The 18,981-nt window shown below is 37.6% G+C and overlaps 1 protein-coding gene across 8 annotated transcripts in view; it reads left to right on the forward strand.

Moving 5' to 3' along the window:
* The window catches only part of CDH18 (cadherin 18), a 279,170-nt gene that overhangs the window by 237,889 nt on the left and 22,300 nt on the right, over positions 1 to 18,981 (forward strand). For all 8 annotated transcript variants that reach the window (XM_068161968.1, XM_068161970.1, XM_068161965.1 and 5 more), the window contains 2 exons: positions 1,406 to 1,659; positions 10,663 to 10,799. In XM_068161968.1, coding sequence (XP_068018069.1) covers positions 1,406 to 1,659; positions 10,663 to 10,799 — 391 coding nt within the window. The remainder of the gene's footprint in view (positions 1 to 1,405; positions 1,660 to 10,662; positions 10,800 to 18,981) is intronic.

The raw sequence follows: 18,981 nt of genomic DNA on the forward strand, positions 1-18,981 counted from the left end.
AGAATAACATATATAAATCTGGGGGAACTGCTTTTCTCAGACATCATCAATCTATAAAAAAATCACTTGAAAAATAGCAATTTGAAAATTGAGATCTGTTCTATGACTACCTGCAGCCAAACTTTTTTATTTTCTTTTGTTTTGTTTTTTTTGTGTTTTTTTTTTTTTAAGCTTTTTTGGTAATATATATATATCGAAAAAATAACTGCCACATGAAATTCTCAATGTTGTCTCTATGAAAAGCAGTAGTTTACTTAAGTAAGACTGAATAATCCAACCTATAAACATGACTTCCAGTAAAAACATTACTTAATTCTGTATATGCTAATGAAGCTTCCTTACTTGCATACTTTCAAGTTAAATGTCCTTTTACTCCCCTGTACTGCATAATGTAACTATCTTACACTGGAAGATTTGAGAGTTGATTATATCATGTTTATCTTCTATCTTGCTGAGACAGTGTAATAGCACACTACTGTAAAGAAAAACATATCAAGTCAGCAAAATTCACCAAGGGAGACTAAACTTTCACGTGTGTAAACAGAAGGCTGGAAATGAGACTTAGAAGAAAGAAAGTGTCAGATGAGTCAGACCCCCAGCTTCTTAAATCCTGTTGATTTAAATAACAGGGCAACGCTAATGTAAACAGTGGTGCTTCTGGTGCATGATACAACTGAGGATTTGACTTCTATTGTTCAGCATAAAAGCTGGAGATTATTTTTTTCCATTTATGGGTGTATAATCCATGTGCATCACAGCAGTACATGATGAGACCGGCTGAAGCTCTGTGTCTCATTCCTGCTGGTGCAGAATTGAGAAGAAAATGGTGTAGAATATAGAGATGCACCATTTGTGATCAGAGAACAACACAAGCACATTACACTGTTCTTACGTATCTAAGTTCCTGTTTCTATTGGTAACTGAGTGCTTTCCTTCCAGAAGTTTTGTTTTTTTTTTTCAATTGAGGATTTAAGACAAGAGATGCCCAAAAGTATTTTACTATCCCTATCACAGTCTATTAAACATGTTAATGAAAGACATTAAGTTCATTTGGGATACATCAATTTCTATCTTTTCCAGTATTTAGCATTGACTAATAAAGATCAAAAGGTAATAAAATCCAGAGACTTTACATTATCCTGAAAGAAAAGAACCTGAGGCTCATTGTGAACTCTGAGTTTTTTTCCAAAACTGCTACCTTGCCCACAGTTCTGTGGTAGATAAAACCTAAATCCTGCTTCAGGTATATCCCTCTGCTTCAAGTATGACAGCAGCTGTAAGAATATTGTTCTTTTCCAGTAACATGAAGAACTGTAGATTAAGTTAAACAGGAAAGATGTCATTAGCTTGCTAGCAATGTAAAGTAAAGCACAGAACATCATTGATAATTTTTTTTCCCCAACAGCCACTCAATTATGAAAAGAAGAAATCATATACACTTAATATAGAAGGAGCCAATACTCACCTTGATTTCCGATTTTCACACTTGGGACCATTCAAAGATGTAACCATGCTGAAGATCATTGTCGGCGATGTGGATGAACCTCCTCTCTTCACTATGCCTTCCTATGTCATGGAAGTTTATGAAAATGCAAAGATTGGGACTGCTATTGGCACAGTAACAGCACAAGATCCTGACATGGCCAACAGTTTAGTAAGGTATTACAAGTTCATGATTGAATTCCACTAGCTAACGAGTTAATGGGATCTGGGATGTACAAAACTATTTTATTTTAGTACATAAAGGGAAACATAAGTCAGAACACTGTCATGATCGCTCTGTATGAATTAGGTTTAATAATGCGATGTTCAATCTTTGTTGGTTTGCTGTCTAGCCATTGTTCTGAGTAAAGGTCTGCATGCACTAGTTCCTCTAACAGCACCTCTCCAAATAGCCACTGTAGTTTGCCACATCATTTAAAATTACATATGTCACTGGTGTGATGCCAATCAGTATTCTGTCAACACCTGCAGTTCTCTTCAGTATCACAATGATGTTTTTTCCCTTCCATACCAGAGAAGGGCAACGAAGTTAGTGAGGGGCTTGGAACACAAGCCCTATGAGGAGAGACTGAGGGAGCTGGGGCTGCTTAGCCTGGAGAGGAGGAGACTCAGGGGTGACCTTATTGCTCTCTACAACTACCTGAAGGGGGGTTGTAAACAGGCAGAGGTTGGTCTCTTCTCCCAGGCAGCCAGCACCAGAACAAGAGGACACAGTCTCAGGCTGCGCCAGGGGAAGTTCAGGCTGGAGGTCAGGAGGAAGTTTTACACGGAGAGAGTGATTGCCCATTGGAATGGGCTGCCTGGGGAGGTGGTGGAGTCGCCATCACTGGAGGTGTTCAGGAGGAGACTTGACAGGGTGCTTGGTGCCATGGGTTAGTTGATTAGGTGGTGTTGGGTGATAGGTTGGACGTGATGATCTTGAAGGTCTCTTCCAACCTGGTCTATTCTATTCTATTCTATCCTATTACTGTGCTGGCCCTCTATAATTTTCCCATACTGTAGTTGTCCCACGTGCTTGTGCAAGACAGGAACTGTTTTATGCACACTTTTCCTCATAGATAAGCAGTATAATTTTTTGCAAAATTTGGTTTGAAGAGGGAGCCATTATTTTATAATATGCCTCAGTTTTAGTGGAGTATCAGAACAGACTAGGTGTAATAATGCATGTCAGTGCATCTTGCTAAGGATGCGGCACTTCGTCTCCAGTTGCAGGGTGCAGGGCAATGAAAAAGGGCAAAGAAGCAAGCAGTTACAACTTCATTTGAAAACTAAATTTACATGTATCATACTAGGAAGGAAATATTTAGTCTTTAAAAAAAAAAAACACGTTCTCATTAAAAAGAGAAAAAGGATTTCTGTGTTGTTGCCCTGACCAGAAAATTATCTTAGAATAGAATTGGTTTTATAATAGGTCTGAATTAAAGAATGAAATCAAGCAGGGTATACTCCCACAGCAAGCTTGAAAAAAGCATTTATGAAAAGTAATATATGAACTTCATTAACCTTGGGTACACTGAAATTGAGATTTGAACACATTATTGTTTTAATGTTTTCAGCTATTAATAGGGTCCAATAACATTTTTCACTGCCTTCACTTGTAGGGTGAGTTATTGTCTAAAATGGCATGCAGTGTAAGAATTTTAACAAATAATATTTGTCTCAAAGGCAGTAGTGGATTTAAAATGTTTCAAAAAAGATCTTTGTGAAAACATATTTGATGCTGTTCCTTTTCATGATATAATGGTATATTATACATATATGGAAATCGTGTGAGTATATATTTGGAAAGCTTTGTTTCCTTAATCTAATCAGACATTTTTATTCTCTTGAGTTCAAACATGCAGAGTATGTGTGATAGTCTTGGTAAGATGAAACCATTTCTGTAGAACAAGGAAAGTATAAGGGTTCTGTTTCTCTTGTGCTAAGAGTCTAAGAATCAGAATATTTAGTGTCAGCAATCAGTATATATAATATCTTAGTGGCAAGTTAATGCCATTGTAAAAATGCCACTATGTCCAAATCATAACATGCATGAGAAAATGTTGCTATAAGTAACTGCCTGTAGCTTTTAGCTATAGTTCTGAAACAACAGCTAATGTAGTGAGACAGATTAGCCATCATGGCAGTTTGGGGGTAGGAAGAGCAAGTGACTGGTTCCTCTATAATTCAATCATTTGTGGCCCTAAAAGTTTTGTCTAGAAAGGTATAAGACAACCATGGTTAAAGGAAAGAAGCAGCAGTTTGTACAAGGGGTCGAAAGGCCACAAATAGATTTTCTGTGTGAAATGGGAAGCATTAATATTAAATATTTGTATTGTTGAAATAATTGAGGAGAAAAAATTGTCCTTACCTTTGTCTATCCTATTTTTAACTCCATTGACATTTATTTTTGCGTTGTTTCTTCCACTTCTCTCTGTTTCAATGGGGAGAAAATAGTGCTAGCAAAACTTACTTCATGAATCTCTGAAGGGAGACAGTCCTTAGTTGCATGTGGGACAGTTTCAGCAAGGGCAGCAGCAGTTCAGATATTCTTGACATATCATTATATTGTGACGGGGTTCACTCTCTAGCCGGGTTTTATTCATCTTGGTGGAACTGAGAGAGAATGTCATTAGCCAGTGTGCAGGCTTTTTATGAAAACATTAACCTTCTAAGGACTGGTCTAACATTGCTGCATTGGACTCTGAAGAGGCACCAAGCTGGGTTGATTTGCCCTCAGCTTGTTCTTGAGTCTCTTCCTGAGGTAGGAGATAGACTGCTTGGGAATAGATAATTTTAATCCTTCTTTCCTCACTTCACACACAAACACTGACACTTTGCAGGATGGCTTTGTGTTATTTCAAGATTTGGCCCTGGCTTGGGAAACTGTGTTGAAAGTGACACACAACCTGAGAAGCAGGCCAGGCCAGTTGAGGTGAGTTGCTACTCCACCATAAGAAGGGTCCTGCCCCATGCTCTGCTCACGGTGGTGAGCAAAGGACCAGCACAGAAAAGGCTGTTTTTCTCAGAAGCATGCACACAGCACTCTTGTGCCCTACTGTGCTGTTTTGCAAGAAGTGACTTCACTGCTCAGCTGAAACCTAACTGAATCTGAAAGATAGTCTGAGTGTAATGAGATAACATCTCTTCTTCGTTTCTACACAATTCCTAGTTCATTCAAATAAAAATAGTGATTAGAAAAATGAAACCATTAAGTCTCAATGTAATTTTTTCAGAAAGCACAGATCTCACCATCTCCAGGGAAGATAGCTACAGATAGGAATTGCACAGCTGATCTGTGTGGGGTAATGGAGTAGCTGTTCCACAGCCAAATGACTCAGATACATCTCCAAATGCTATGAGTTTACAAACTGTGTAGCAGTGATTTGCTGAACGGGTTTTCTTCTTTACTTGTGTGTACTTTCTACTTTATGTGGACACTCATTACTGTGTGTCATATTGATAAAACATTAGGAACACACTGTTGTAACCATGCCATTTCTTGGCTGTCCAGCCAGTAAATGAGATGCAGTGCTGTGGTTTGTTCACTGCCTAAGTAACTGTTTGTTTTGGTGGCAAGAACAGTTCTCATAACCAGAATAATGGTTAGTAGAGTAGTTACCATTAAGTAAGAATGCTGGAGGGAAGTCTGTTGTAAAAAGTTTTTTGAGCTAAACCCCAAGGTAATAAACAACCTCTACTGTTACAAGTAGAGAGGGAGGTGAAGGGTTTTATGTCCTTATTTCCTCACTACAATTTCATCAGTGATTTCTGCTCATTCCTGAGTGGAGCAGTCTGCAGAGGGCACTGACATTGTGCTAGTGCTTGTATTAGTATTTCACTTTTTCAATTCCACCAAAAGAACCTCTGTAATAACACATTAGAGGTTTCTTATTCGGACACTATCTGGTTGGCAATTTGAGATGTTTTACATGAATTTTATTTTTAACTTCTTCTTTTTTCTTCAAATAGATATAAATGCATTTCCAAAAGTTTTAAAAATGCTATATTTTGAAATAAATGTTTATTATTCTTTTCAAATATGAAAAGCAAACAATCATAGAAAGCATTAAAAATATATTTCACCTTCATCCTGGATTTTTTTAAATATTAAGGTTTTTTTCAGTAGTTTTAAAAATAGCTATTTGCTTGAAAAGCTCTATGCTAAATCAATGGAAAACATCTTAAATTTGAATTTATTCCCAGGGATTACTGGCTTGTTGGAACACTTATGAAAATTTAATCACCCTTCATTGCATTGTGGCAATTGTGGTTGGTTTCCAAATCAAAACCTTTCACTGCGTGAAAAGATCAGAGTTAAGTCAGTCATGTTTTGTAATAATATCTGGTGCACAAGTGGGTCTTAAAATTTCCCATGACATATGACAGCAACCATGATTATTAAATACTTTAATTATATTTTATTTCAATGTATTTTTCTTTTTAAATCTCTCCATACTTACTTAGAAATTAACATTTTTCTTCCTGAATCCATACAAAGAAGTCTTCTGTGGAGATTAGGGGTGAAAGCAGCTTTCATTTAGCAAGTTACATATGTGTATTGGGAGCATCCCAGGTCTGCTGTAGTGCCTGTTGAAACCTTGCCATTTTCCTGTTGGTGATTCTTGGGTCCATCTACCCAAACACACATTCCTGGTGATCCCTGGAGCTTTCTGAATGCATCTGATCATAGGATTTTAGGGGTTGGAAGGGACCTTTGAAGATGATCATCAAGCCCAACCCCCCTGCCAGAGCAGGACCATAGAATCCAGTACAGGTCATACAGGAACACATCTAGATGGATCTTGAAAGTCTCCAGAAAAGGAGACTCCACAACCTCTCTGGGCAGCCTGTTCGAGTGCTCTGTATTTTTCTCTAAGTTACACTATGCTTGTCTGTAAAAAAAGCAAAGGAATGGTAAACAGAGAGATTATATTCTCCAAACTGTCTTCAAATGTGTTTCATTTTTACAACTGGAAAGCATGATTGAAGGCTATAGATCTCAGTAGCAGTCTTCTGCTGAGGAGCTCTGGGATATCTAATGTGTCTTTAATCTACTAGACATTCTGCAGGGAGAAAATTGGTTACCCATTGTATTGGCAGCTGACTTCCGACTCGCACTTCATAATTGCTTTTCTCTCCTAGAGAAGTTTGTTTGAGCTAGGGGGAAATAAATTGACTTTGGAAGAGAGGTAGTGTAGTGCAAGACAGTGATGGCAATAGAATGTCTCCCCGCTGTCTCATTTGGCTTCTGGGGGCTGCTGCTGGTTTCTAGGCTCATGAGGAGGCAGAGAGAAGATGAAAGCCATACATGAGGATAATGTCCCACCATGGGCCATTTCTTGTTTCTCTCCAGCTGGTCATATACAGAGAGTTGCAGCTGATAGTTTTCTCACTGTATGTCTGGGTATACCTCCCTTCCTCACCCTGTGCAGTTGTTGCTTACATTTCTTTTTCTAAGATATTTTTCAGAAGAAGAACATATCTCTATACTTTGAGTCTGAGCATCTCTTTCTGAGAAGGTATCTTTGCTTAAATTCTTGACTCAGCATGTTTTCTTAGAACGGTATTTGATTTCTAACTGACATCATTAGGTGGTGTGAGTAATTGATTTTGCAGAGAATCTGTCTTCTTCCCATGATCTTTTTAAAGTGTTTCTTGGTAATAAGTTTCACTTTGTTATTAGGGAACTGGCTATTTACCTGTGTCGCATTACAACAGCCCAAAGGGGTACTATGACCTGTGAATCCAGGTCTGTCTGAAATGTGATATTAGAAGTTCACTAGCAATAGCAGTTTTGTAGCCAGGGTAGGAACTTGTAACAGACTTCTTGTTTGCAGTTGGTAAATAGGATAATAAATGAAAATGGCATAATTAAATGATAAGCTGAAGGCTTGATTAAAGACAACAAACAAACAAATAACAGCAACAAAAAAACCCAAACAAACCCCAACTCAAACCTACTAAAAAAATTGAGTTCTCTTCTTTAAGGTACAATAACAGGAGAGAGACATACTGGAATAGTATGCTACTTCTATGTCAGGTGACAAAATGAAGTTAATATTATTTTAAGATTGAACAGTCTAGGGAGAAATACTCTGAAAATGTGGTTGTATAGAGTGGCTTCATCGATCTTGTCTGCTGGCTGGGCCTGAAACATGTGAGGAAGTTTTAGCTTCAGAAGCCCTCCTAAAAGATTTGGAAACCATTTATGTTCCTATGTGACCTGCCCTGGATGATCCAGCTTTGGCAGGGAAGTTGAACTCCATGATCTTCAGTGGTTCTTTCCAACCCCTACCATTCTATGATTTTATGATTCTTAAACTCCATTAGTGCCTTTTAAAACTTTCTCAGTTTTCAATCTGTCTCTGTATTATTAGAGGTTGACTACTTTAATAACTGATTTATATGTCTAGAGTGCCCTTCTGCCTAAGGCCCATTTGCTCATAATTCACAGAAATGCATTTAGATTTCAATAAGAATGGTGGGAACATCTGTTGCCACTGAACCACTGCTTCAGTAAAAGACAGGAAGTGAGGAACGAAATCACAGGAGCCAGGGTCTTGCTTTGTTCACAAGCAGGAATAATGACTTGGATGGAAGCTGGAAATGCCCTTCTATTGATTAACTCCACCTAATAAAAAGGTGGCAGGTGTTGAATTTGCCAGTGCTAGCAGGATGGAGGTTTACCTTTCATTTCCCTCAGATTCTCTTCAGATATTGTGACTAATAGGTTTTCTGTATTTGTGATCTGTGTTGATGCAGTTTCTTTAAGACTGATTTCTGTTGCTGGTTTGGACATAAATAGACTATGGATAGCTGTTTATCTAGGTATGTCTTGTTATTAAGTCTCATGTCTTGTTATTAAGTCTCTTTGTTAACATGTGCCATGCAAATCAGATATGCTGATTTAATAGTTAAGTGTTCTAATTTGCATAGCATTGACATGAGTAAATATCTCTTAATGAAAATCAGCAAAGAATATTAGAAATTTTTTAATGAATGCATTCTAAGTAAGAAGAATTAATTAACTGAATTAAAAGTGAAAATTCAGTTTTTAAGTAGTTCTTTGAAATTCAGAACTTGCACCATAGCATTTTCTGGTCTAGACAAAGCATTGAAAAGCAGCTCAGTAGAGCTGGAGGGAAGGGTAGGAGAAGAAGGGTGTGAATATCTTTATTTCCACTATTATCATGAGAAAAGTAAATTTTTGACTAAATGAAATAAACTTAGAAGCCTAAGTACAGCATCATTGGTTATTTATGGATATACCTGGTCTCTATTCTCAATGTGTAGCTAAGTCAGTGGCTAATATTTTTAAAGACTTAAAATCTTAAAAAATCTTAAGCAATGTAAATACAATGAAATTTATTCTAAATGTCCTCTTCCATGTGACAAAAATGAGTGGCTCTGCCAAGGGAGTTTCTTGTACAAAATGTTTTTAGAGCATTTGGAAGCAGTGCTTTAGACTGGCATTTCTGCTTTTCCTACTGTATGGGAATATCTTCAACATTTATTACTGAGGCATTCATGAAGGCTGGGAACAACAGCAGTGCAAATGGCTGCTTTAGGTATGATACACAAAGAAAGAATCTAGATTAATAGAGAAGAACAGAACTGGGGTTGTTTAGTCTGGAGAAAAAGAGTATAAGGAGAGACCTTATCACTCCCTACAACTAGGGATGCAATTGGGCTTGCTAGAGAGAAACTTAGAAATAGCATGCTGATACCTGTGGGACAGTTTGCTAGTGAGGTTTGGGAGTTGGTCACCTCAGTGAAGGTGGGGGGATAGTGATCCATGTGTCACTAGAGACAAAGGAGTTGATAGTTTGGTCACATGGAAGCATCTGTGAACATCTGAAGCCTCCAATTTATTGACTTAATAAAAAAAAAAACAACAAAAAAACCCCTATGATAATTAAGTGTTAGGTAGTCATAGAATCATAGAATCAATAAGGTTGGAAAAGACCTCAAAGATCATCAAGTCCAACCTGTCACCCAAGACCTCATGACTACTAAACCATGGCACCAAGTGCCACGTCCAATCCCCTCTTGAACCCCTCCAGGGATGGTGACTCCACCACACCTAACAACTCTCTCTGTGAAGAACTTTCTCCTCACCTCCAGCCTAAACTTCCCCTGGCCCAGCTTGAGACTCTGTCCTCTAACAATAGTCACAACAACAGAATCTTTGGGTTTTTTTTCTGCACAATCTGTATGTTTTGAACAGATACTTGTTAGTTTTAGTTCTGTACTCAGAGTCTCTTTTGCAAATCACACACACACAAACAGTAAGCATTCTTACTGCTTTAAATTTTCTTCTCATTTAAATCCAATTTGAAACTTTTAAACTACTGTCTACAAATACTTAATAGTCTTATTTTTGCTTTCCATGTATTGGAAATTTCACAGGATCAAAGCTGAGCTGATTATCAGGAAAAACAATTATGGTTTATAAAAGATTAAGAATATTTTTCCTATTTTTTTTCATCAAGTCTGAAGCTATTGAAGAAGGCTTGAAAAGGACCTGTAATTGCTTCATTTGTTAAAAGCTGTCGTAATTATTCCAGCTTTGAGAAAAAAACGTCAGTCTCTTCTTTTGTGTTCCCTCCCTTTGTTTTCATTACTCACTTCAAAGCTTTTATTTTCTTTGCTAGGCGAAAGTGCCCAGAGGCCAAGAAAGTTAAGCAGGGCTGCTTAGCTGGGCTTCTAGGCTAGCATCAATTGCAGCTGTGGTAATCAGTCCTTTTTGCTACTATCCTCTCTTAACAGTTATGTTCAAAACAGCTTATGTCATGTCATCAACTTCATGTCAGGGACATAATTCAAAACAGATACCAGAACTGAGTATACCGGTTTGAAGGAACAAACAAATAAGCAGAATAATAATCTTAATACTTTTCTGTTTGCTGCTTTGCCATTTTATGGTTTATTAGTCTATATGTGCACTTACCAGTGACAGGATTGTATACTGCCCTGTGAAATATCACCTGCAAGCATAATGCTATGAATTAAATGAAAAATGTTATTTTGAATGTCTCCATAACTTACAATGTTTCTTAGGATGTTTAAAAAAAATTGTATGATCTAAAAACCTTGAAAGTAATATTCTTACGTAGCTTTCTGTTACTTTGGGTTATACAGACTACAATGAATATTTATTATTTTATGCTTTCATAGATATATAATTGATCATAACACAGAAGAAGATAAATATTTCACCATTGATGCTAGTACTGGGACCATTAAGACTGCCAAGATCTTTGACAGAGAAGAGACACCTTGGTACAACATCACAGTGACTGCTTCTGAGATAGGTAAATACTGTATTTGGTACTTAGTAATAAATAAAAGCATCTAAAAGAAAGTAAATTTTTGAGAAACACTATCTTGAGATGCTATGTTCCATTTATGGATGTTTCTCTATTGTGACTAAAGGGTGGGGTTTCTCTGTGTGTGTAAATTCCCTGATTCCATGGAACAAAGAAACAAAACCCCATGAGTGTGATTTCACCTAAGTTAACTGTTTACTGTTTTTCTGTTTGGGATAGAAGGCTGCGAGTTTACCCAGAAACAGTTAAAATCATTCAGTGTCCTAAAATCAATATTCCATCTCTTTGTGTTTCATATTTCATATATCTTAGAATATAGCACAAATAGTACCATCTGAAAAATCCTTCCTTACTTCCTGTATCTGCTGTTTGCCTATTTTAGTGAATTGCATGTCAAATATGTTGATTTTTAGACATTCACATATTGCATTGGGTTGGAAAAGATCCTCAAAGGTCATCTTGTCTAACCCTCATGCAGTGATCAGGAACACCTTCAACTAGATCAGGCTGCTCAGGGCCACATCAAGTCAAATCTTGAATGTCTCCAGGGATGGGGCCCCAACCACATCCCTGGAAAACCTGTTCCAGTATTTTATGACTCTCATTGTAAAGAACTTCCTCTTTATGGTTAACTTAAATCTACCCTGCTCTTGTTCAAAACCTTTGCCCCTCATCCTATTGTTACAAACCCTTCTAAACAGTCTTTTCTCAGCCTTCCTGTAGGTCCCTTTCAGATATAGCAATAAGGTCTCCTTGGAGCTTTCTCTTCTCCAGGCTGAGCAGCCTCAATTTTTTCAGCCTGTCTTCATAAAAGACATGCTCCAATCCTCTCACCATCTTCAAGGCCCTCCTCTGTGTCTCTTGTCTTGGGGGCCTAGAGCTGGATAGGATATTCCAGGTAAGGTCTCACCAGAGCAGAGTAGAGAATCACCTATTTTGATATGCTGGCCATACTTTTGATGCAGCCCAGGACACAATTTGCCTTCTGTGCTGTAAGTGTTCAGACGGAGATTAGCAGTATATTTAATTACCTCATAGATGGAGTAAAGGAGATGAGTAAAGATGAAAAAATGTAAACACAAGGAAAAAATATTTTTACTGTGAGATTGGTCAAAAATTGGGACAGGGCTCCTAAGAGGTTGTAGAGCCTCCATTCTTGTAGATACTCACAGCATAACTGGAAATGGCCCAGTATGATGTACACTAGCGGACCTAGCTTTGAGTATGGAAGTTGGACCTGCTGACCTATGGAGGTGTCTTCTGATGTCAACTATCCTGTGATTTTGATAGTGGGAACTGTGTGTTGAGTGTGGGGAAGAAAAAAGATAACTATTTCTCACAAATAGTGACATATTGTCAAAGGAAATAAGTTGTAAAAATGGTTGTGGGTGCTTCAATTATAGTTTCTCTCTAGCATATTATAGTGCTGATAGTAAAAGCAAAAAAAATAGCAAAATCACAGCCCCCACACAAGCAACATATAGGTGGATGAACTTCTGTGAGTTCCAAAGCCAATTTCACTTGAAAAAAAAACCAAACATGTACTTCTAAGTTTTCCAGCAGTGCTTCAAAAAGGACAGATAGTATTATCCTTGATGTCTTTGTGTTCAATAAGAAAGAATAAATGCTGCCAAGAGAAATAAACACTGAGAATTGAAGAAGTCACAGAATGTCTTGATTTGTGAATCAAAGTGTGGATTATAGCTTTTGCTAGAAATTTCTACTCAGAAATACAGCCAAGAAGACTGTGTCAGAAAACTCCATTTATATATTAATTTCAACAGCTGTACAGACTGTTCAATATCTGCTCAATAGACAGAGAACAAAGCATTTCTAGTTATGGCTTTCAAATGATGTTAACATCAGGAGATCACTGGGATTCATAAAGTACTGGACATTTATTTAGACAGATAATGAAAATATCTGTAGTTGTAATAAGAAACCTTTTTTTTTTCATCAAGAAAAGTGCTTTTGTTTCAGAGAACTGGAAGATACTTTCTACTGTAAGCTGTAAATATACCAGTATATCAAATAGATTTATGGGTTTACTAGACCATTGATTTTTTGAGTATGAAGTTGTAGTGTTCCTAAGTGTCTCCCAAATGCTTTGCAATGGTAGAGAATGGAAAAGCAGATCATTTCATACTACTTTACCTAAAGCACCAACTTGAATGCAATGAATGCACAAATTTATCTTTGAGAGGTCCATAAAGAGAGGTCCTAATCTGTAAAACTGTGAAGAGTCTGTGGAGAATTGAAATTATAGGGTTCCTGCCAAGTTCTGTCAAGTCACCAAGACTTAGAGAAATGCTGGCAGAATACAGTAAAAAACCAAAATTACCACATAGCAGGATGCTGCACATACAGATCTCTGATACCACAATTCATTAGAAATCAAAGTGCACAGGACACATCATTGTGCATCGATTTTACAGACAAAACAAAAATCTCCAAGGCTGTCAGATACAATCTGATATTTAAAAAAATACAAAACAATGTTTGTCTCTAACCCTCTCCATGAATGGTGCTAATATTGGCTTCTGGGAATAAAATGATGAAGTGTCAAGTTAGAGCAGTAACTAATTGACAAATGATGTGATATATGTAATATATGCAATGCACTGCGATCCCAGAAAAATGCAGTCACTTAAAAACATGACACAAGAAATAGCTTTCAGAGGTATTTTTATAGAGAGCAAATAAACTGTTAATAATTAAAATACGTTAAAAGAGAGGACAGCTCATAAGATTTTTGAACGGTTGTCTGACAAGAATTAAGATTAAAAGCATTAAAGCACCTGCTATAATTACAAGCATTTTTTTTTCATCAATAAGCTTTCATAGAAACAGAAACAATAGCAAAAAGATCCTCAGTTCAGAGGAATAAAGGATGCACAAAAAGAAGTCATTTGTATCCGTGACATAGGAAAGTCCTAGAGATTTTGCATAAATGTTGAAAGCCCTGTAATTACATGAAATAAATGAATAAAATACATAATCACAGTGAGGTGAAGTTGTATCTTTTCTTTAGGTGCAAGGGATATTGCCACTTTGTAGTGCCACCAATGAACAGCAAGTAATAAGAAGAATGTGCCAGTTCTTTTTTGTATTTTATTGATGCATTGCAGCAGAAAAAAACATTCACAGTATCACAGTATCACAGTATCACTTAGGTTGGAAAGGACCTCGAGGATCATCGAGTCCAACCTATCAACACAGACCCCATGACTAGACCATGGCACCAATCTCCCCTTGAACGCCTCCAGGGTCGATGACTCAACCACCTCCCTGGGCAACCCGTTCCAATGACGAATGACTTGCTCGGTGCCTCCTGGCCACCTGGGCACACTGCTGGCTCATATTCAGGTGGCTGTCGATCAGCACCCCCAGGTCCCTCTCTGTTTGGGAGCTCTCCAGCCACTCCGACCCCAGCCTGTAGCTCTGCATGGGATTGCCGTAGCCAAAGTGCAGCACTCAGCACTTGGACTTGTTGAATGCCATCCCATTGGACTCTGCCCATCTGTCCAGTCGGTTGAGGTCCCTCTGCAGAGCCTTTCTACCCTCTAACTGACTAACATCAGCCCCTAACTTGGTGTCATCTGCAAACTTGCTGATGACTGACTCTACCCCTTCATCCAGATCATCGATGAATATGTTGAAGAGGACAGGGCCCAGCACTGATCCCTGGGGGACACCACTAACATTTTGGAAGGATATTAAAATACTTGTAACTTCTAATAGCACTTCATGAGATTTTCATATGGAGAATGAGAAGTGAAGATAGATTGGAGATATAAAGTAAACAGAACAGAATGGTTAATGCTAATAAGAGGCACACTGATCTATTTTACAAAAAATAGAATCAAAAGGAAAAAATACTTCATTGCTGTTTGTTTTAAAACATGTGAAAGTAACACATACATTGCCTGAAGGAAAGAAGTCTGTGGAGTAATATCCTCATGACATACAGCACTGAAAGAAAGCACAACTTTCTCCTGCAGGTAGTTGACGAACCAACAAGGATGAGTGTGATGCTGGACCTGGTATTAACAAACAAAGAAGGACTGGTTGTAGATGTTAAGGCTGGGGGTAATCTTGGCTGCAGTGATCATGACATGTTAGAGTTTAATATCAACAAACAAAGAAGAAAGGTGATAAGTAAAATTTCAAACCTGAACTTTTAGAGGGCTAACTTTGCCCTCAAAACTCTACTGAGAAATATCCAGTGGACTAGGGCTGTAGAAAGAAGGGAGGCCCAAGAGAGATGGTTAACGTTCAAATATTACCTCCTCCAAGCTGAAGAAAAATGTATTCCTAATCAAGTAAGGGAGGCAGAAGACCTGCATGGATAAGCAAGGAGCTCTTAGAAAAACTCAAAAAGAATGAGGAGGTCTACAATATGTGGAAAAAAATTCTGGACAATTAGGAGGATTATAGAGAGATAGCCAGAGAATGTAGAGATGCAACAAGAATGGTCAAGGTCCTCTTGGAAATGAATCTTGCCAGGGGGCTGAATGAGAACCCCCAAAAAAACAACAACAAAAAACCACCCAAAACACAGAAACAACAAAAATCAAATTAACCAAAACCAAACAAAAACCCCAAACCAAGTACCTCCAACAGAATAGAGCAGAGTATAATTACACTCATTACTACATTTTCTATAATTTTCTCCTTGCCAGAAAATTCAATTTCTCATACATACACCACCTGGAATTAAACTATTTTTTGAACATTAGTGCTCTCATTTACATTCTCACCATATTTGTCTTGTTTCTGTAGTATATTTTGTTCTTCTTATATCTGTTTCACCTTCTAATGTGTCAAAACTAATCATTATTGAAGAAGTGTGGTAAGTGCTTTCTGCTTCCCTTTAAAAAAGTACCAGAATAGACTAGCTTGCCTCATAAGATCTTGAAAAGATGTCAAGATAGGAAAAAATAATCATTGTTGTACTGGTTAATGCTGATGAAGCAAGAAGCTAACATAAAGCAAAAAAGGCCCACAAAAAACAACCACCCAACTAAACAAAACCCCCAAAGAAGCAAAACTAAAAAGAAAAAAACCAACAAAAAACTAAACCCACAAAAGACTGTTAATGTCAGGTCTGTTATTCTGAGTATCATTCAGGTAGAATTTATTTTTGTAAAGCCCATGGGAATTTTAATTCTAAAAGGAAATGTCAAGCAGCAGCAGCTGGTTTTAAAAATGTGTTCTTAAATAGGGCTTTTAAAGTCTGACCAAAGAAATTAATGGAATATTCAAAACTTCAGACTGGCTGTTGATAGAGACTTCTGTAAATTCACAGAGGAGCTACTGACAGAGAGGCTGATAGTCCATTAAATTGATTCACTTTACAGGTATTTAGTATTCTAGGAAAGAAATATTCTGGGAAGAGTCTAAAGCATAGGAAAGCAAGTCCCTAGTGTAGGTGAATCAGAGCAATGTTTCTGCTTCAGTTACACCTTAAAACAGTGAATATTCACTTGAAAAAATCTGTTCCAGAGGCATAAATCTAATAGGACACAAAATGGTTGTGGCTGTTTTATAACACACAGACCCGAAATACGTGTCAGCACTGTTTCTCTTAAAACTGGAAATCAGCCGCAATGCTGCAAGGAATTTGTCCAATGGAAATGTAATACTAAATGGAGCAGTTTAAATCAGAGTTATTTGGAGACTGCAGGTGAGTTCTACTCCTGAAAATTATCAAGAGTTTTAATATTTTTTTTTAAAATAGAACAGCAAACCCAAACCTAAAAATGTTTGTAAAGACACTTAAGTAATTCTTTTCTCACATTATAAACTATACTATCATCTACACATCTGTGTGGTATATACAACCTGATAGACTTCAAGACTGTTCTGATAAGTGGCGTTAATACTTCCCCTATTAGCATTTGTAATGAGTAGGGTGTCAATATGCAAATTTGCCTGCAGATGTCATATATCACGTGAGGTAACTATTCCCAGGAAGATACAAATTATATCCTGTATATTAAGACCTCTTTCAAACTGGTAAGATATTTAGGACACAGTCTCAAGCTGTGCCAGGGGAAGTTTAGGCTTGAGGTGAGGACACAGTTCTTCACTGAGAGAGTTGTTAGCCACTGGAATGGGCTGCCCAGGGAGGTGGTGGAGTCACCATCCCTGGAGGTGTTCGAGAGGGGACTGGACATGGCACTTGTTGCCCTGGTCTAGTAGGCATGAAGTCTTGGGTGACAGGTTGGACTTGATGATCCTTGAGGTCTTTTCCAACCTTGTTGATTCTATGATTCTATGAACTCTTTGTACTGCAAAGCAGTTGCTGAACAAAGGTAAACTCTTTGAATTTCCATGTAATATCTGTGAAAATAATGAAACTTTAACAGACTAAAGGAAGTTCTCTGTCACTGATGCACTCTGCCCTATGCTCTTCCTGCTTATTTTGCTCCTTTTTCTCAAATGGATGTGCTTTGAGACAAAGATTAGACCAGTGATCTCCTGAAGTCCTTTTCAACAAAGATTTTTATTTAGAATAATAAACCTGATAGTCAGAACTGGCTTTGCCTTCTGGCAAAAGATTCTTTGGGATTTCTCTTGTATTGAAGTCCTCCGTTTCTTCACTGTAGTTTATGAATCCACTCCCAAATGGATTTATTTGTCCTTAACCCTTTACTGTGATCTCTGCCTTCCATCTCTTTTCTACACTTTTGTGTGCTCACTCTTTATCTGCTTTATGTCTTTCCTTTTATTGTACACAACTTTCTCATTCACATACCTCACAAATCTTGTGCAAGACCCTCCTGAACAAAGCCACAAGAGCAAAGATTCGTTGATTAGTAGATCATCTGTTGCTAGATACCATATTCTGTAATTGTCATTACTGGATTTTTTAAATTAGACTCTCTGATAACACTGACAGAGGAAGTTGTCTAAATGTCTCTGTAAGATGTATTTCAGAAAGCAGTAAGAAATACTTAGTCTCTACTGCTTGTGCTGTTCTGCACAACTCATGACCTACACTAATGGAATGAAGCTGGAGGTGGGGAGATTCAGGCTAGATGTGAGGAGGAGGTTCTTCACCATGAGAGTGGTGAGACCCTGGAATGTGTTGTCCAGGGAGGTGGTCGAGGCCCCGTCCCTGGGGGTGTTTAAGAGCAGGCTGGATGAGGCTCTGTCCAGCCTGCTCTAGTGTGGGGTGTCCCTGCCCATGGCAGGGGGGTTGGAACTAGATGATCCTTGTGGTCCCTTCCAACCCTGAATGAAACTATGAAACTATGAAACTCCAGGGAAGGACCAAACATCATTTCATGTTAATACTAATACTACAAAGGGTCTACTGGGGAGAATATTGCTTCCTGCAGCAATAACAGTAAAGGTTGAGGAATGGTTTCTTTCTGCCAACTGCTTAGTAAACAGACAACTGTCATTCTTTCTCACTTTCACTTCATAAAGCCTTAGCATTTTAACATTCCTCAAAGTATTCCAATGAAATTGTTTCCTAGATAGCAATTGAAAGCCACAGTCTCGCATGAACACAATTGAGAAACCCTACTTTAGTCCTTTAGTTTATCTTTTATAAAGATATTAATAGTTTTGAGTTAGGGGAAAAAAAAAAAAGATAAAAAAAGGAAAAAAAGAAAAAGACAAGGGAAAATTCAGCAAGAAAATGGAAACTACAAGTCTATACATTTCTTCTGATTGTTCTAAATTGTGTTCTTCTGATTGTGTTCTAAATATTCTAAAATAGAGTTCCCTATATTACCTAAGTCAATTCTTCCTTTTCTCTTGGCTTTTTTGATCTCCTTTGTATTCCCATTTTGCAAGGATAATTGATTGAGTTCCAAAAGTGAATTAAAATTCTTGGATGAACACAAGCAGACATATTAGTTAAAAAGAGAATGTGAAAAGTCTGGAGAGAACTTTTAAAGCTCGGGATCTTTGACTAGTATCCCAAGTGTAAACAGAGAAGCATAGCACTTTGTCAAAAGAAACTTAAACATTCTCAAATGTTCTTCCATTGGGAGGCAAAATTACTAGTGGTTTTGAAGCCAAATATGTATCTCATCAATGACATTCTGAAATCTGAGCTTATGTGACAAACCTAAAGCATTTTACAAGTTACTCTTTGGCAGAAACATTATGTGAATTGATTAAGATCAGAATAACCAAGTAAAATGAGGTT

This window comes from Melanerpes formicivorus, unplaced genomic scaffold, assembly GCF_026170545.1.
Source record: "Melanerpes formicivorus ecotype bairdi unplaced genomic scaffold, bMelFor1.0.p_v2 SCAF_61, whole genome shotgun sequence".
Classification (NCBI taxonomy): Eukaryota; Metazoa; Chordata; class Aves; order Piciformes; family Picidae; genus Melanerpes; species Melanerpes formicivorus.